Source organism: Narcine bancroftii, chromosome 8 (genome assembly GCF_036971445.1).
Source record: "Narcine bancroftii isolate sNarBan1 chromosome 8, sNarBan1.hap1, whole genome shotgun sequence".
NCBI classification, from domain to species: domain Eukaryota; kingdom Metazoa; phylum Chordata; class Chondrichthyes; order Torpediniformes; family Narcinidae; genus Narcine; species Narcine bancroftii.
The window spans coordinates 16,989,737-17,010,248 of record NC_091476.1 but is presented as its reverse complement, the minus strand read 5'-3'; the positions used below and the strand labels follow the sequence as shown (position 1 = coordinate 17,010,248).

The 20,512-nt window shown below is 37.0% G+C and overlaps 1 protein-coding gene across 8 annotated transcripts in view; it reads left to right on the top strand.

Moving 5' to 3' along the window:
• Positions 1-20,512, top strand: part of LOC138740411 (phosphatidylinositol-binding clathrin assembly protein-like) — a 98,145-nt gene that overhangs the window by 31,094 nt on the left and 46,539 nt on the right. For all 8 annotated transcript variants that reach the window (XM_069893004.1, XM_069893003.1, XM_069893001.1 and 5 more), the window contains exons 3-10: positions 2,236-2,311; positions 2,549-2,651; positions 3,938-4,031; positions 8,695-8,806; positions 12,190-12,296; positions 12,495-12,536; positions 16,342-16,427; positions 20,026-20,149. In XM_069893004.1, coding sequence (XP_069749105.1) covers positions 2,236-2,311; positions 2,549-2,651; positions 3,938-4,031; positions 8,695-8,806; positions 12,190-12,296; positions 12,495-12,536; positions 16,342-16,427; positions 20,026-20,149 — 744 coding nt within the window. The remainder of the gene's footprint in view (positions 1-2,235; positions 2,312-2,548; positions 2,652-3,937; positions 4,032-8,694; positions 8,807-12,189; positions 12,297-12,494; positions 12,537-16,341; positions 16,428-20,025; positions 20,150-20,512) is intronic.

Below are 20,512 nucleotides of genomic sequence, written 5' to 3'. Positions count from 1 at the left end.
AGTAGAGGCTTCTTCATGATGCCATTGGTGTGTTGGTTACAGGAAAGATCTTCCAAGATGAAAAAGGATTTATGACAAAATCAAGTTTCCAAGCATTTAAACTTAGCTGCACCCTTCACTGTTTTTCAGAATTCAATACATGAGCAAACTATTAAGTTACAAAGAGAAATGTTCCCTCCATTTTTTGCTAATGCTGATTTCCTTGGTGTATACAACAATATCAAATTGAAAAAGGGAGTGCTCAGGAGATATTTTCCATCAACCCAGCTAGATATGAAGAAAACCAATTTACTTCCTTATCATTCAGCACTATCTTTTGGTCTTTAAATGAAGCTATTATTTAAATACAAAATAAAAACAAATACAAACAAGTTCTTTAGGCCTTCTGTTGTCAATACAATGAACATAGTACATGCACAGAAGAATTGATCTGCTCAACTTGTCATTTACAAAACACAACTGTAAGTTATAGTTCTCGAGCATTGTTGAAATATAGAAAACATCAAATTTTATATTAAGCTGTTCAGCAGAATAGTACAGGAAACAGACACATTCACATGCCAGGTCTGAATTGAGAAAATTACCCCAACTTGCAAGTAAAGGTTCATGCAGAGGACATTCTGAGGATAGATATTCACCAAGACAAATGGTTACTTAAAAGTTGCTTTTAATTATCTTTAAACATGAAAACAGATTCACACTTTAACTTATCACTATTGACTTAACTAAACTAACTTAATCCCCTTCTAATTCTAAGCGCGAACGTGTATGTTGTGTGTGTAAGTTCACAAAAGTTTTTTAATTCACAGTCCAATCTCACTTTTCATTACTCCAAGTTCACCAGTTGCAGGCAACTCCCATACTGTGCACAGAATCCAACATCTATAAAGTTCACCAGGCTTTGATGATGCGCAAAGGCAAATGGTCACCGATCAGGAAGGTTCCTGTCGGTTGTCAGAGAGACACTCTCTGCTCGCTGACACCCACAACTGATTCCTTTTCAAATCAGCCACTTCAGTGTCCTGCTGAAGAAACTTGCCCCCTCAGAGTTCTCCAGATGATAACCTCTTTATTTTAGGTCACCACAGAGTTCTCCCCCGGTCTCTCCCATTTCAAGTGAAACACTAGATGGCCAGTCCTCTCCTCTTGCATGAACCCACAAGAGCCCTGCCTTTTTGTAAACAACAATCCATTAGCGAAGTCTGTTGGGCACTCTCCAAAGCGTTTGCAAAGGCTGTTGGCCCTGACATGTCTAGCATGAGCAGAGCTCCAGTATTTTAAATAAGATCTGTTTTGAAGTGATCTACACTAATAAACCTGCCCCAATTTATCTCTCAAAAACCGATCTATATTCTGTCACAATAGGAATGTTTATGCATGCTATGTGGTTGAGTGTGAAGGTGAGACCTTTCTGGCAGGATATTACTGAAATATTAACAAGGATAACTGGGGGTAGCCTTCATGGGCGACCTGGAGCGTAAACTTTTGGGTAACTTTATAAAAACAAGAAAATTAACTAAATTCCAAATTTTATTTGTTAAAATGGCCTTAGCAGTGGCTAAGAAATGTATTGCAATTACTTGGACATCCAACTCCCCTCTTATAGCTTGATGACTGCTGAGATGAATAGTTGCATACCGATGGAAAACATTTACATACAACTTGCAGAACAAATATGACATTTGGATCATATAGGGACCCAATTATAACTACAATAATAAAAAGGTTAATAATAAATGCTGCTATCGTATAAATGCAAGTGACTTCCCCATATAGAATGTTTTTAGGCTCAATGTAAATGTGACCCCCAACGGTGTGTGCATTTATATTGTGAAAAGGGAAAGGGGGTTGGGCGGGTGGGGAGGGGTTGTTTTTTTTTGCCAAAGTTGAAAATTTGCCCCTGACGGCTGATGTCCCTGATACAAAGGAGGCTATTGGAGCTTGTGTCAACAAATGTTGATTTCTTCTGGACTTAAAAACCCCTTCAGGAAGATTTTAATTTTGGAAAAGTGACAAGGAATAATATCAGTGTATCTATCAGCCTCGTTCTCAGAACTTGGTCTTAAGTTGTATTTCATTTATTTAAGAATTTTTTTGTTCATTTCTGTTTGGGACCAGCAATCCCAAGGGAAAACACTGAATAGCAAATATGTGACATGGATAAATTAGATCAAATAGATTTGATACAGATATAAATCTCAGATTCCAACTAACAACCTTCTATCTTTCTTTTAGCGGTTTATCCAGTATTTGGCTTCAAGAAATACATTGTTCAATTTGAATAACTTTTTGGATAAAAGTGCCCTGCAAGGTAAGTTGGAGTGAAGAGCATGGATAGTTAAGTGTGATCAAAATCCAAAAATCATTGAAATATAATGAGTTTAATCTGTTTCTTTCGATTTTAACATCGATAGATTAAATGAATCTTCATATTTGATCTTTACAGATACTTGAATTTGTTTTTAAAGGTGTAATAGAAATGGACTTTGAATATTTTGAGGTAAAGGAATGGCATATGTTTGTGACCACATTTTCTTCTGCCTTATAGGATACGATATGTCGACTTTCATCAGACGGTATAGCAGATACCTTAACGAAAAGGCACTCTCCTATCGACTAATGGCAGTTGACTTCACTAAAATGAAGAGAGGGTACGACAGTTAAATGATGCTGAAATAATTGAACACTAACAATTAAAAAAATAATTACAAAATTAGTTCTGCAAGATAGAAACTTTTACCAAAAATCATTTGGTACTCTGGAGTGACTTGATAACTGAAATAAAACCAAGAAATAATAAGATTATTTAAGTATTTTCCAAATATCAAGCATTTAAATATAGTGTGCAGAACACATTTATATCTGGTATAAATAAAGAAAAACAAATCTGAAAATTCTAGAATTCTAAACGCACTGGAAGCACTCAGCTAAACCATTTAACATTTGTAGAGAGAATAGAGAAGTTGACGTTTGAAGCATAATCTTGTAATCCCAATTTCCACCACTTGTTGAAATTAAAATACAAAATTCTTGAAATACTCACAAATTAGGTGGTGTCTCTGGAGAGGAAAAAAATGTTTCTGGTGAATGAATGTTTGGTTGCGTTCTGTGGTCTATTTAATAGTTCCAAATTTAGCACATATCACAGAAAAATTGTACACGGCAATTCCAAAGCTGGAGGTTTTTAATCTTAGTCAATGAATAGTAAATTCCTTGAAGGAACTAATCCTTCAAATTCCTACTGTTTCATTTTCAGTCTTATCACCACATTTGTTATTTAAAGTGTGGATTAACATTACTCACATTAAGTAACTCATCTGAGTAAGCATGTAAATTATTTGTAACTCAATTTTTAGAGTATTGTATCTACCACACCAGCAGTTGATATAGCATTTTCTGAGGAATCTTTTACAATACTATATCCTGAAATGTAAGTTTTAATGCTTTCCTGTGGACCAGTTTTATGTTTGTTGTTCATGGTTTTCCCACTTAATCCTCAATTTTTCCCCTTTGTTTTTTTATTTTCAGTTCTTATTTCTAATTGGAAAAGCTACTCATTGGCTTGTCATTGGTATCTTATAATTTTTTTATTTGCGAGCTTAGCTTTTTAGTAAGCAATTTTTAAAAACTTTGCAATTATTTTATTTTGATTGCTTGACTTCTAATTATAACTGGGACTTCTCGTGATAATGTGCATGGTTTTGCAAAACATTCCTATTAAATGCTCTCTCGACTGAGCAATATCCAAGGAGATCTAATAGTGTTTATACTTGTCTGGAGGGAGTTGGGTGAAAAGCAATACTTTTTATTTCTAGTCGACTTTTTTGGGTGGGGGGGGGTTATGTTTTCTCCAACCAGATGATGCACAGGAGGAATTTTCATTTTAAAATGTTAGCATATAAATGTAATATTTAGTGGCATTTTTGTATTCTTTTAGGATGGATGGAGTAATGAGAACTATGAATACAGAGAAATTGCTGAAGACTCTGCCTCTCATACAGAATCAGCTTGATTCACTCTTAGATTTTGATGTATGTACAAATATTTTTATAATCGTTTCCTTTTACCAATTGAAATTTGTTTAAGGTTGTAAAGATTTATTGAGAATGAATTTCCATCTTTGGAAATAAAATCTAATGTATAAATTTATCTAAGTTGTAACAATGTTTCATTGTTCAATGTTACTGGTAATTTAAAAATTACTACCTTCCCCTTCTATTCTCTCTTTGATATTTGATAAAAATTACTGGATAGTTTAGAGATGGAAAGCCAATAGTAGAGTACTTCAAGACCATTCCTACACTGTGATGTCTACCCATAGCCTAATGCGACATGGTTGGCGTAGCGTTTAGTGTAACCCTTTTACAGTGCCAGCAATTCAGATTTGGGCTAGGATCCCGTGCTTTCTGTAAGGAGTTTGTACATCTCCCCATGTTTGCATGGCTGTTCCTCGGGGTCTCCAGTTTCTTCCCATTGTTTGAAATGTACCAGGGGTGGAGGTTAATTAGGTGTAAATTGGGCGGCACGGACTTGTGAGCCAAAATGGGCTAAATTGAAAAAATTTAAAATTTCAATTATACTGTCACGTTGAGGTCACACATAAATTAGAAGAGCAACATCTTGTATTCCGTCTTGATATTGAAGCCATTTTCAACTAGATGGCATCAATGTCAACTTCTCCAGTTTCTAATAGCCTCCCTTCCTCCCTGCATCCTGTTTTACCTTGCCTTTCTGGTCCAATTCTTCTTCTCTTTCCCTTCCCCATCCCTCCCTACCTGCATGTCGCCTACACCTTCCTTCCATCTATCAGTGCATCTTTCTCAGCACTCTGTCCCTTCCTCTTAACAGCTCCTTTCTTCTTCCCACTTGTATTTGCCAGCATGTGCTCTTCTCCCACTGCTACCCACCATTTTTGAATCTGGTGCCTGCCTAGTTCTTGATTAAGGATTTTTGGCCTGAAACATTGACTGTTACTTTGGCTGTGTTCCTGCCCTTCCTTTGTGTGTTGCTTCAGTATTACAGAGAAATGGATCTGGTAGATTATTGATGTGGTTGTGTGGTATTTCCAAAGCATCAAAATATTTGAAATTTAAATGAAATTAGGGTTTTCCAATTTAAAAAAAAATAGGGAGAGCAACAGATCAATTTTTCACCAAGTTGTCAACTGCCAATATTTTTAATATTAATAGCAGTGGTGTTTAAAAAGATCAATTCATTCTTGGCATCTCATTTGCATAATTGGAACTATTATCCCATAATTGTGCAAAATCAACAGCTGCCATTCATGGTAAATCTTAAATACTACTTCAATCTGAAATGCAAAAAGTTTATTTGCTGTAACAGTATAGCAGATAGATTTCATAGTTCTAACAGTTGCCTTGTTTTTGTTAAATGTGAAGAAACGACATTTTAAAATTGCCAAAGATGTGGAAGGCTATTAAGATTTTGATATCTGCATTTTGGTATCTTTACACAATTTTTCTAATGTTTTTGCAATTCCATTCTGTATGAGCATATGTAGCTTAAAACTCCTATAGTCTCTTTCCCATCCCTGGTTAACCATGTTCTTTTCATGCATCAATTTATTGCTTTTTAAAAATCTCCATCCTATTTTTGAAGTTGGTATCTCTACCTGCACTCTCTGGTTCACTTGCTTGGATCCTTTATACATTCTTCATACTATCTCTCCCTTTGTATAAGAATGATTTAATCACCTTGGCTGTACTCTATGGAATTTTGTGGTGCCAACACAATTGCTCAATTTTTGCTGTGATATGCAATCCCATTCAAGGCATGCTCATTGTCAAAGTTAATGAAAGCTACATTTCACTGAAAGATGGAAAGAGAGATCATTTGTGGTTGGAATTTTGTGTTGCAGTTTAAGGTTAAAAACATTCCATTACAGTCCTATTGATTTTAACTTTAAACAGATCTCCACCAAAGAAGTACTGTAGTTTCATGAAATTGTAGGTTTTGCAGAATGAAAGTCGATGGAACTAGATGGAGTAAATAGTTCAGCATGGACGAGATTAGCTAAAGGGCCTGCTTCTGTGCTGTTGTATTCAAGGGTTCTCTGGTTATGCTAGATACTAACTCTCATGCACAAAGCCATGCTGACTACTATCCATCTGTTTCCACCTATTCAAATGCTGGTAGATAGCGCTTCATATAAATGATGTAAATTTCTGCAAATAAAATTAAATGTAATTCCCTGCTACTATGAAGCATGCAGTCTTGTTACCCAGATGTACAACTGATTATTTAATCATTAGTTTTCATTGGATTGCTTGTACTGTATTGGGTCTTGAAACTTATAGCCAAATAACTACTGTAAATTGCTTTGGTATTCCATTAATAGTTCAAATATATGTATTTGAAATTAGTTTCTAAATAGCTTATTTTCTAGTCAGAAGATTACTGTTTTATTCTTCCCTTGCCACTATACCATTAATTAATAGTCTTGCATTCACTTTGATGAGGACATTTTTTTCCCCAGTGATTCAAGATTTTTTCAGTACAGTACAACTCCGATTATCCAAGCCTGTCATTTTTTTTAAAAAAGTAGCCCAGTAGCAACAGCAAATCACTTGTATCAATGTTTAAACAAAACACAGGAAGGCTTTTTAAGCATTAAAATAATGTTTAATTCTCACCAAAAATAAATGCTGGCCGGCACTCTTCACTGAAATTAACCCAACGTGACTGCCAATCACCAAGTCCACCAAATCACCACTGCCTATCTCCAACACGAACCCACCATTGCTGCTGATCCTCAGGGAGACTTCCTGGGCTGATGGAACACTCACTGGCTAGTCATCAGGGTTCCTGTCTCCCCGGTCATCAAATCTCCTGATGCTGGAGTCCCAACTTCATATCCTCTCCTAGGCCTACCACATACACACACCAGGAAGTAGGCCAAGGGGAGGATTTGGAGCCGGGATCTAATGCGCTGAGGAGGGTGGAAAGGGAAAGGAAACGCCATGGAGCCTGAGGCTGGAGGCCACTCTCCTTGTTGATGCCAGGACAAGGGATTCTTCCAACCGCTTGCGGCTTAAAGACAGTGGCACGCATTTTGAGATGGTGAGATGGAGAGAAAGGTCAATAGGGAAAGGTAAAGAAAAAGTGGAAAGAGAGAGGGGAGGGAGTTACCTGAAACTAGAACAATTGTCATTCTAATTTCAATTCAGATGAATTTTTTTTTTAACCTGTGAGGTCAGTTCAGCTCTGAAAAAGTTTTGGATAATTGAGGGTTTCTGATTTGTTTCTGTTATCCTTGTTTATATGAATTTTTTTTTTTAAATTGGATAAATCAGTATTTTGGAGAATTTGATTTTGGATAATAGGAGTTGTCCTCAAACTAAGTGAAGTAACTGCTTAAGCAAATAGGAAATCAATAAATAAAGATCATTTCATATTTGTTTCATATGTAGTATTTGTATGAGCTTTGGATAAGTGGAAAATTCAGGATTTTAAGGAATGCAACATTAATGTCACCAGGACCAGTTATATGATCTTGCTGTATGCTGATAAATGGGGAGTAGTGTGTGTCAGATTGTCAGCCTGCTTTCAGGAGATCATCAGGCTTGTCAGAGAACACAGCTTACCAGTGGTTGGCACATGTCAAGCTAAACCATTCAGCATTAGTAACTTTTTAAATACAGCAGGTTACTTTTGTTGGAAATGTGCAGGAGATTGCAGCTGCTGGGTTCTGAAGATAAATGTGGTCTGCTAGAAGAATTCAGCTTGTCAAGCAAAATTAGTCAGAGGAAAAGAATGGTTGACATTTTGGGCCAAAATGCTTTTTTGGGACTGGATATGAAGAAAGGAAGCAAGTGTAGAGAGGACAGATGGGAGGGGTGGGACTCTTTGGGATTGATGGCCCGAGTGAAGGTGAAACATGATGAGTCCAACCCAGTGTATTCCAGGCACTCACCACTTGTATATACATATATTTTAAAAAAAGCTTACTTCTGACATCTCCCCGAAACTCTTCTCCACTTACCTTAAACAGAAATCCTTTGGTGTTTGCTATTGTCGCCCAAGGATGGGCACACCTTGTATCCACTCAACTTGTTTCTCAGTCTTGTATGTCTTTCTATGGGGTGGCATGGTTCGCGTAGCAGTTAGTGCAATGCCTTTACAGTGCCAGTGATTGGGTCCAGGGTTCGAATCCCCTGCTTTCTGTAAAGAATTTGTAGTTCTCTCTTTGTGTGTGGGTTTTCCCTGGAGGCTTCGGTTTCCTCCCACCATTCAAAATGTACTGGGGATGTAGGTTAATTGGGTGTAAAATTGGACCTAAATGGCCTGTTACTGTGCTGTATGTTTAAATTTTTTAAATTCTATTTTGAATACCTCCAAGTCACTTTTCATCCTTCATATCTCCAAAGCGAAAATCCCTACTGACAGAGGCAGTAGATTGCCAGAAAAAGGGTGTGAGGCAAGAAAAATAAACTGAGTAGGTGAAGGAAGATGAACCATGCAGGCCGGAGTGGGTGATTAGAAGGCATAACCCGTCAGTGCTGGAATTTGAAAAGAAGAGAAGGTGTCAGTGGTGGTATAAAGAGAAACCAGAGAGTGGAAGAATCCAGTAGGAGATGGGACTGGAGAAGGATGGACAGGCGAGTTGAAATAGTATGCAACCAGGAAAAATAAATCTGTTTTGTATTTGTTTAATATCCTTTTCTTTGAATGTAGGCAAATCCTAATGAATTAACTAATGGAGTAATAAATGCTGCCTTCATGCTACTGTTCAAAGATTCCATCAGGCTTTTTGCTGCCTACAATGAAGGGATCATCAACTTGCTTGGTAGGTAACTGGATGCATGCATGTATACATGTTAAAATTGATTTCATGCTTTTAGATTTGAACAAGGGTTAATTATCACACAAAAATGTTCCAATATGTTACAAATTACCTCACAGCACAAGTTATTTCAGTAACCTCTTCCGTGCAGATATGATTTTCCAATTAATTTGATACCTAATGCATTTGGAAAAATAATGCAGATGCTTTCACCCAATTTAGAAAGTGATAAAATTGTTGTTTAACTATTTGAAATAGTTTTTAATTCTGTTCTGAGGACAAGTCTTACAAATTTAAAATATCTTTGTAGTATATTCTTAGGTGCCTGGTCTGCGGGTGCTTGAATTTGACGTCTCATTCATGCCTTGTCCTGCTAAAGGTAGAAGTAAATAGAATATATTCTGCCCAGAGGTCGGTGACCAATGATGTTCTGCATGGATCTGCTCTGGGATCTCTGCTCTGTGATTTATTTTTAATATAAATAAATTGAATAACAAGTAGAGGGGTGGGTCAGTAAATTTATAGATGATACAAAGGTTGAAGTGTTGTGGGTCATGTAAAAGGTTGTCAAACGTTACAGTAGGATATTGATAGGATACAGAGTTGGGTGAGAAAGTGTCAGATTGAGTTCAATCTGGATAAGAGTGAAGTGATAAATTTTGGAAGGTTGAACTTGAAGGTGGAGTAATGGCAGGTTTCTTCAGTGTAGAGGAGGTGTCCAAGTCCATCAAGGTTGGTGCCCAAGTTAATAGGGTGGTTAAGAAAGCCTGTGGTGTGCTGGGCTTCATTAGTCAAGGGAATTCAGTTCAAGAATTGTGAGGTAGTGTTCAGTTGTATGCAACTCTGGTAAGACCACACTTGGAGTATTGCGTTCAGTCTAGTCATCTCGTTACACACAAGTTGAAGAGAGGGTGTAGAGGAGATTAAACAGGATGTTGCCTTGATTGGAGAACATCTTACGAAGCAAGGTTGATAGAGTTAGGGTTTTTCTCTTTGGAGAAATGAAGGACAAAAAGTGATTTGATAGAAGTATTCAAGATTGAGAGGCATACAAAATTGAGAAACATAGATTGGGTGGACAAAGGGTGTACCTTTCCTGGGGCAACAATAGCAAATACCAAAGGATTCCTGTTTAAGGTAAGTGGAGAAATGTTTTGGGGAGACATCAGAAGTAAATTTTTACCAAGTGGTGGATGCCTGGAATGCTTTGCTGGGGGTGGTGATGGAAGCTTGTACAATAGAGACATTTAAAAGGCTCTTGTATAGGCACAGGGATGTAATAAAAATAGAGGGTTATGAGTGTAAGGTGGGGAAGAATTAGATTGTTGTTAAAGAGGTTTATATAGATTGGCACAACATCATGGGCTAAAGAGTCTGTATTGTGCTGTAATGTTGTTTCTTTTGTCCAGTAGAAATGCTATTGCATAACCTCCAATTTGTGACATGAGCAACAAAATCCCATATTTCAATTTCTCTGTCTAGAATTTTTTTTTGTAGCAGTTGGATTGGTCTCCAATATGTAATGCTAAATGGTTGTACATTTTTCTTCTTGTGAAGGCAACTGCATTTAATTGCAGAAACAAGAGTGCAGTCTCAACAAATGATTTCTGTTTGAACAATCATTTTTTTCTTTTGAATAACAGTTTCTATGACAAATTTGAATGTCTTCCAAATGTAGCATCAATTGAGAATAAGTTTTTATACACTGGAGTAAAAAACAAACAAACCATGGTCAAAGCAGCATTTGAGTCCAGAAAGGAGGAGTTAAAGTTTTGGGTCAAGACCCTGCATCAAGGTTGAAAGGCATACAAGATTGAGAAGATGTTGTCCACTATCATTAAAAGTCTGTGATATTTTTTATAAATCTTGTGCGGTGATACTAAATCTATATTCTTCATTTATTTTGTGAAATTTTCTGTGGGATGTTGAAATCTGAAGTCTCTGAGCAGACACAAAGAATCGAGTAGTTTTATAGCACAATTCCATAGACCTTGCAACCTAACTACTGAAGCAATCACTTTTGATGTGAAGACATGCCACAACTTCTCAATATGTTGTGGGAGGTGTTTGCAGCTGTTTAAACCTAGACAAATGTTATTAGTTAAATAGGAATACTTTTTCCAAGACCTGACTATTTGGATTTCATGTTTTATATTCACGCACTGATGCAATGAATTTGCAATGAGCTCATATTTCCTCTATGGTTAAAGCAGAACAATCAATTGGGTGTAATTACTTTTCTATCATATCTGTGATGCCAGTCTTTCCTGATTGGCAAGAGAAAATTCTGAATTTTTCAGGTTTCTCGTTTGATTTCTGAATTGCCAGGTTTTTGTCATTATTTTTACTTCAGCTTGACCTTGACTCCCTCCTTTGTTTTCAAAAGATGAACTTGTTAACTATATTGATTTGTTAGTGTGCTCAGTGAGAGAATTGTTAGAATATGGGGACAAAACAGTGCAAGTAACTGAAAGTAAACAGAATTTTTAAATCAATTACCATTTTTAAATAAAAAACACTTCCTCTTCATCTATGCTAAATGTATCCACATTTTATTTGAGAAATTATGAAAATAATGGTTACTTCGCAAGTTGCTTCTCGTTGTTGAACAAATGATATTTGAAGGAATTTAATTGAGTAATAACCATCAATATTTCATCTACTGGTTTCTTTTGAATGTATAAAACTACAGTAAAGCCCTTGTTCTCCAGAATTCAAGCAACAAGCAGAAAAAAATTGCAGAAAATAAATAGGTAAAAAATACAGAAGTTTAAAAATGGTGTATCTCGCTGTTGGTTTACCATTTACACAGCACACAATCTCAAGCAACCAGATAATTAACTTATCCGGTCTCTATCAGTCCCCATAGGTGTCAGATACCTAGGGTTTTACTGTATTATGATTTTCAATATTTGCTATAGATGGTTAGGTTGAAATAAATGTGTATCATACTTCATTTGGAAGCAGGGAAACAGACATGATTCTAGCCCTTTTGCTTATAGCCAAATGGAATTTTCTTCCTAGTTATTTCAGGTCTTTAAAATATGTTAATACAATTTAGAAAATTAATGCAGTATGAAATAAGGTCAGTTTAAAAGGCATATTTTTATCTGAGAACTGCATTTTATCTTTTGGGGTAAGAACAATTTTAAAAAAAAACAAAGCTTGTACCAATTTCGACAGCAATGATACAGTTAATTAGGGTGTGTTTTATTTCCTATTTTCATGCATTTCATTGGTTCTGACTGCAGCTGCTTTAAAAACAAATACAGTGGCAGGTATGGAGAAAATGTATATTTAAGAATTTAAATGTTATTCAAAATAAAACTATAATTTTGATTTTCAAAACTTGTACTATACCTTTTACCTTGTTTACCTTCTTGTAGAGAAATACTTTGATATGAAGAAAAATCAGTGCAAAGAGGCCTTGGAGATCTATAAAAAATTTTTGGCAAGAATGACAAAGCTTTCTGAATTCCTGAAAACTGCAGAGGTGACCGTCAATTTTTTTCTCGTGTGGTCCATTGCAACCCATTTTTGTTTTGACACCCACTCTCCCTGTCTCCTTCCCACTCCCTGCTTTTCTTTCCTGTATTCGTATTAAGCATTTCTATAAGCATGCAGATCATTTTCCGTTTTTATTTACTTACCACTGCATGAAGTAATGTGAACTTTTTCTTTGTTGACACAGCAAGTTGGAATTGATCAGGGTGACATTCCAGATCTAACTCAGGTCAGTGTACCCTATTATCATTTAGCTTTATCCATTTCCCTGTTCCTGAGTTTTAAGTTTTCTTATTCTACAGAGAGCATGCGTCTCTGTGTATACATGATTTATTCATGTATCTTGTATGTAAACTCAGTTTTGTGCTTGTCTACATTGTGGTTTGAGTCATGCTAAAATATTGCCTTCACTTGAATAGGACAAGGATAGCTGATGAATATATACAAACACCAACCTTTCTGACTTTTGTAGCTAAATTACTAGAATTGAGAGGTAATTGTACATTCAGTAAATTCAATGTATTTGTACTCTCTTATTAGATAATTTGATGGGTTATAATGCCCAAAAAGTATGTAATTGAAAATGCTTTCACTCTTCCACTCAAAACCAAAATGATCAGAGTTGTAGATTCTTGATTGATACACCTTTTGTAGCTGTGGTGCTTTTAATTATCCCACGTTACATGTTCGGATGCCTGCTCAGTAAAAATCAAACTTGGCATTTTATGATGGTTCGAAAATTTACAGGGTGCAGCTTATTGTAAATAAAATATTAAGAGCAATGGAAACAAAGTTAGGCAATGATTGATTAATTAAAATATTCTGTAGATAAGCTCTACTATTTTGGCATAGAAGCGAATATAAATTCTTTAACCATAAATCAGGTTCCATGTTGATTAAGGACATGGTGCACAGGTCAAATTAAAATGATTATTAAAAAGCAGGGGTTAAACGGTGTTGATTTTGTCTTAAATGTTTGTGCACATCAGGACAAAGAAAAAACTGTTGGGAGATAAGAATTTGAACAGTTTTATGGCTTTGACAATAATGTAGGTTTAGGAAAGGATGGTGGTGACTCTTAAGTGTCTTGTAATTTAAAAACTGAGATTTGTTCAAATGTGTCTAAAATATATGGAAATTTCATGTGAATATTACAAGAAGCCAACTGAAATTGTACCAATTAACTGATTTTTTTTTTGGTGCAAGGTATAAGGTTCCAAGTTTTCATTTCACTAATACAACATAGCATTTTTCTCTGAGACAGGGTTGACTGCTAAGTACTATTTTTCAAAGTAGCTGGTCGTCTTGAACATATAAATATATAGTTTGAAAGGCTCTGATTTGACAGTAATAAGTAAGATGAAAGAGGATCGCTGGCAAGGCGTTAAAATTATCCTGGCACGATAAGAGGGTAAATTTCTACATTGAGATTAAATTGTGTGCTTGTGCTGTAATTTTATTCATTTTTTTATTAAATGCTAATCTTGAAGGCAGGTAATTTCACTCATAATCCCAAATTGCATGCATTGGCATAGCCACTGAGTAACGCATTCATGATTTTTATTGTAACTTTTGCGATAACTGCTTGCCAAAAACAGTACTTTAAATCTAATTTGCCTTATGGGAAGCTCAAAGGATTTTATTAATATTGAGGCACTGTATAAAAGAAATTAAGTTTTTAAAAAAAGCATGTGAGTTGTAACATTGCTATTGATGCAAGATATTCAACTATTTTGGCTCGTGCCAAACTATTTGCATGTTTCTGGACAGCATTGATTATTATTTTCTAGGCATACTTGCCTTAAACCAACTTGCATGGCTCTTGTAATAAGAGAACTGGGTATACCAATTGTGCTGTTTATATCTTCAATATTGAAAAATATGCAATATTAATCTTTTAAAATTCATTTACTGCAAAAATGTTCCTTAGCCCAGTCCAATCCCATGTTTAATTTCATTCCTTCAGTGAATCAAGATTAATTCTCCCACCAATGCTGCAGACTGAGACAAAGTGATCAGAAAGATCATTAAAATGATTGCTCTCTTGCAAAGTAACTTAATTAGACTTCCAAGGATATACGGAATAACTCTGATTATCCAAAATGGTCGAGACCGGGCCTCTGTTGAATAAACTTTAAAAAAAAACAGCCCAGTAGCAACAGCAAATCAAATATCAATGTTTTAACATCAACAAACCACAAGGGAAGGATTTTTAAGCATTAAAATAATGTTTAATTTTCACCAGAAAAAAACACTGCTGACACCCCAACCACCGACGCTAATTCTCCAGGGCAGGCCAGTGGAACACTCACTGGCAAGTCTTTCCCCGGACACCAGAACTTCTGGCACCCAAGTCCCGACTCTGAATCTTCCCCTACGCCTACCATGCACACACATCGGGGACTCTGACTGTGTGTGTGCACTTGTAGGCCGAGAGGAGGGTTCAGAGTTGGCATTGGGAGCTCCAGTGTGCCGAGGAGGGAGGAGAGGGAATGCCACTGAGCCCGAGGAACTGCTCCTGCCTGAGAGGCCGCTCTCCTTAATGATGCCGGGACAAGGGATTCTTCTGACAGCTTGCAGCTGGGAGACAGTGGCACACAGTTTGAGAGGGAGAGTTGAAGAGAAAAGTCAATAGGGGAAGGTAAAGAAGAAATGGGAAGAGAGGGGGAGGGAGTTACCTGAAACGAGGACAATTGTCGTTCTAATTTCACGTCGAGTGAATTTTTTTCAACCTGTGAGGTCAGTTTGGCTCTGGGGGAAAAAAAATTTGGATAAATTAAGAATTCTGATTTGTTTCAGGTATCCTTATTTATCTGAAATAAAAAAAATTAAATAGGATAAATGAGGATTTCGGAGAATATGATTTCAAATAATTAGTACTGTATTTATTGATCAGGAAGATGCTTGGTTCCATTGGTTATGGTTGAAAATTTTACCCTGAGTTATAATAAATATAGATTTTCAAAATATAGTTCAATGTTTTGTGTACACCACCACAAAAGTGAGGAAAAATTGGAGATTACTGACCATGTATGATTTATTACTGCAGGAGATCACTAATATCAAACCATTGGCCATTATTGACTGTGAATGTGACATTCACCCCACATGCTAGAAAGGAAAATGCATAACTCTGGTTTACCAATTTGAAATGTTCTTTTTATACGTGGTTGGTAAAATTCAGTGTGCCACTTTCGTGGATGGTTCAGGAACCTTCTGGATTCTATTGCCTTTTTTTTCATTTTAAAACTGAAAGCTAATGCGTCTGTTAATTCTCCAAGGCTGGCCATTAAGGATGAAACTTTTAGGCTAACTGTAACTTCTCAGCAAATGCTTGTTTAAATATGTCAAAATATTTGTGCATCAGTGATCAATAGATCGAAAGTTATTACAGAGGAATAACATTGCAATCATCTTGATAGACATAGCAAGATTAAAATAGTGTTTGGTCTTTTCCTAAACTACCAATTACCATATAATAAACAAGATTGAGGAGAGAAGGAGTGGGAGGGGAAGTTCTGAAATACCTTGTACTTGATTTGTGCTGAGGATATGTATATAAAAAATAATGTTTTCATCGAATGTCACCTTGTGGTTTATTGGAGAAGTACAGTTGCTTTATTAATCTGGATATTATATAGTGAATGCACATGCAAATTAAAGTAAGGTTTTCTCTTTCCATGCTCTCTGGTACGAAGTAACGATTTTAGAACAGCAAATGCAATAAGTTCAAAAAGTCAATCATGTTTCTAACTTTCAGAAACCTTGCATTTTGGGATTGACCTCAATGGAGCAAATTACATTTTTTCTCCCACAGTCGAAATGTAGATGCAGTGCCTTGTTGACTTAAAAAAAAAAATAGATCTTATTTGTATAGGTGAAATGGAAATTGCAGAGCCTTTTTGCTACTGCTGATACAGTGGGAGCCAAATTTTAAATCTTAAAGTGATTAAGAATGTGGGTTTCATTAATTTGGGGTTAGGGCATTTCACCATCAAATCTAATCAATTGGGTTCCTTGCACTGCCACCACAGGCTCCGAATAGTCTACTTGAAGCATTGGAGCAGCATTTGGCATCACTGGAAGGAAAAAAGACAAAAGAACTCTCTGCAGCAAATAGGTGAGAGTTATCACCACGATTGCAACATGTTGATGTTTAGATGTGAAGTACTTGACATGATTGTTTATGACAGATAACGTACAGGATGCCTTATGGGAGAAAATAGAAGATGGGAAGCATGATGAAATTCCATGCTAAAGCCCAAAATAGCTTTTGATAATGGAACATTTGCCATCAGGGTTTGACAAGAACTGTTGAAGTGCAGTAGGCTTGAGAGTGGAGACGTTTATTAATCTATAGGGGAATTTGAAAGGTGTTGTCCCACTGGGACTCTAAATAATTACCATCATAAAGTTTGTGGTGTGACCCTGGAAAATGTGGAAGATCTTGGGAGTCGTCTCTCAACCAATGCATAAACTATAATGAAATTTACTGATATTTTTAATGCACCATCACTCTATGGTCATTTGTGAAAATGGGTATCAGATGTGGCCCAAAACTCGTGCTGTTCTGGGCAGCAGGGAATTCCTGCTCTCTTGTATGCTTCTGAGAACTAGATAATGTCAAGTTCGATTGGACTGAGCACTGGACATTTTGTATTTAATTTTTAAAAATTTAGACATATAACATTGTAAGAGGCCCTTCCGGCCCATGAGCCCGTGCTGCTCAATTACACCCAATTAACCTACGACTCTGTAGATTTTGAACGGTGGGAGGAAACCGGAGTCCCTGAAGAAAACCCACAGAGACAAGAGGGAGAACGTACAACTCCTTACAGACAATGCAGGATTCTAAACTCCTTCGCTTGCACTAACTGCGCCGCCATGTTAAGGCACTTGAAAGATACCACTGCCAAATTTTCCATATTCACTGGAAAGATGATTAAATCAAAGTTAGTGCCTTCTCCTAGGTTATATCCTCAGTTTTGGGTCTCTAGTTACTCCGTTTTTTGTGTGGTGCAGAGCACATTGTTCTCATGGCCGTTGCCAGGCTTGCTTAAGCAGACAGTCTATTCTGAGCTCTTGAGAGGAAGATACCTAACAAAGATAAAAATTCAAGTACATGCTCAATACTTCCTTGAAGTGCAACATCCACACTGATTCCTAGGAACATCTGTCCAGGGCTGGTCAAAGTGAGAGTTATCACCACGATTGCAACATGTTGATGTTTAGATGTGAAGTACTTGACATGATTGTTTATGACAGATAACGTACAGGATTCCTTATGGGAGAAAATAGAAGATGGGAAGCACGATGAAATTCCATGCTAAAGCCCAAAATAGCTTTTGATAATGGAACATTTGTCATCAGGGTTTCACAAAAACTGTTGAAGTGCAGAAGGAACATTCACAAAAGTCTTGCGTGATAGAAGAGGTGCACTACCTTACTAACTTCCTGTGCCATCTGTGGAAGAGCCATTAGTTTCCACATTGGCCTCATCAGCTACCCCAGAATCCACTAATCAGTTTGGAAGCAATTCATCTGAAGAATATAATAGGCAAAAAATGCTTTTGCTCTTGTACTCAAATTCTCATGTAATAAAGGGCATTATCAGTTGGTTTTCCTGTTGTGTATAAGCCTGTCCTGCTGTCCATCATGACACCACGTCAAGATGTCACCCCTCCATATAGAGAGAGAGAGATCTATCTCTCTCGCTGTAGGTCAGCAGCCATGTTAGTCTGATGGTATTAAAGAATGAATAAAGCACCACATCTCAGAGTCCTAATTGTGCAAGTGCAACCACAACAGTGGCAACGAAGAACAAAACAAAACTTTTGTGTGCTCCATGCACCAGCGGGGGAAAGGAAGCAAAGGTATAAAGGTAAAAGTTGACTACCTAACGAGTTCCGCGAGTTCCTGCCAAAAGATCAAAGCAAAAGCATGCCAAGATGGTGGAGAGAAAGTTCAGAGAATTCAACAAAGCAGAGGAAAGTTGGGGTAATTGTGTAGATTGGTTTAACCACTACTCCATAGCCTATAATATTATTGAAGCTCCAGTAAACCAAAAATGTGCCCTATTCCTCAGTATAATGGGCAGCAAAACATTCGATCTCCTTAAAACTTTGTTGTCCCCAGAGGATCCAGGCACAAAGACATATGCTGAGCTATTCACAACACTGGGACACCACTTCAGCCCCAGACCACTGGTTATACCAGAAAGGCAATGGTCCTATGAAAGGAAACAAATGCCAGGAGAGGCAGTAAGTGAATACCTAGCATGGTTGCATGAACTGGCCAAGCACTGTCACTTCAAACAGTTTCTGAACCAAGCCCTTCGAGACAGATTGGTGATCGGGTTGGCAGGTTGCCAAGCAAAGCAAAAATTACTGGCAAGAGATGACGAAGTAACTCTCGAGATTGCTTATAGAACTGCCTGCAGCTTAGAAATGGCAGACAAAAATTTTGGATGTGGGCCAACAAGATCTGCTAGTCGGGAGGTTTTCCCGGCAAAAATGCTTCCATTGAAAGAAATACAACCATTGCCCAGAAAACTTTCATTTAAAAATTCAAAATGTCATCGGTGCCAGAAAAAAGGACATATCAAAGCAAAATGTCCAATGAAAGAAATAGTAAAATGCAGCTGGACTCAAAATGCTGATAACCACCCAGCTGAGGTCAGAACACGAGCAAAGAGAGAGAGCAGCCCTGACAACGACAAAACAACAGCTGCAGTCTTGCACATCCGAAAGATGAGCAAAAAAAAGTGATTTTTATTCAACTAAAAATAAATAATGAACCTCTAAAAATGGAACTTGACACAGGAGCTGCAGTGTCTCTAATGCCATTACATTTGAAACCATGCTTGCTTCCACACTTTCCGATGAAAACAACTGAAGTAACACTGAGATCTGTTACAGAGACAAAATCAAAGTGTTTGGGAAATGTATGGTCACAGTGCAATACAAGCAACAACAACCAAAAATGTTATCTCTACATCGTAGATACGCAGGGACCAGCACTTTTTGGAAGAAACTGGCTACAACACATTCCCCTAGACTGGCTGGAGATCGGCTCAATACTGACTGTAAACCATGAAGACAACACCCAACCAGAACTCAACCAGATCCTCAACGACCATGCTGTGGTCTTCTAACGAGGGTTGGGAAAGATCAAAGGGGTTCAAACCAAACTGCAATTAAAAGATAATGTGGAACCAAAGTTCATCACTGACAGAAAAGTTCAATTTGAAATGAAAGGAAAAATTGAAGCTGAGTTAAATAGATTAAAACATGAAGGCATATTAGAACCAATAGAATACAGTGATTGGGTAGCGCCCATTCTACCTGTGCGGAAAGCAAACGGTGAGATTCTCATTTGCGGCAATTACAAAGTCACCATCAACCAGACACTATAAGTACCAGAACATGCCATGCCCAAAACAGCAGAACTATTCCAAACACTAAATGGAGGGCAAAAGTTCACAAAACTAGATTTGTCACAGGCATACCAACAAATAGAGATGGATAAAGAATCAAGACAATATGTGTCAATCAATACCCACCTCAGACTGTTAAACCAAATTGAATTGCACTGCAAAGTCAACTTGCATAAGAAACTGTCTTTAAAGATTAAATAAATTATAGTAACATTATAAATGTAGGTCAACTTCCAGCTTAATTGACAACAATTTTTTCCTATTCCTTCCTCCGACTTCACAGAGCAACAACCCTATCGAATGCAGTCTCCACTCTGTCCAATACAGGGATGTCTTTGAGTAAAGTTGATGAGCGGGAAAAGCAAGCAGCTTTAGAAGAGGAGCAAGCAAGACTGCAAGCTCTTAAGGTTTGTGCTTGTTTTTCATTTAACTTCCTGTCTGTAACCTGGCATCTGACACAGTAAACACCAACTTTTGTGTTCATATTTTGATACTCATTTGAAGTTCAAGTTTATTGTCACATGTACAGAGATACAGTAAGAAAGTTTGTTTTACATATAATACAGCTAATTAGCCACTCATAGTTCAGCAATAAACACAATGCAGTGAAAATGAAGAACGAAAGATTGCTTTCACATGCGTTAAAGCATCTTTTTTAATTTTTTATTTTTCACACTGTGAACCAAATCAACCAAAATATATACAAACGTTTCTCATTAAATATACACAGTGGCATTTTCTCCCTTTTCCTCCCTCCCCTCTTCCCACCC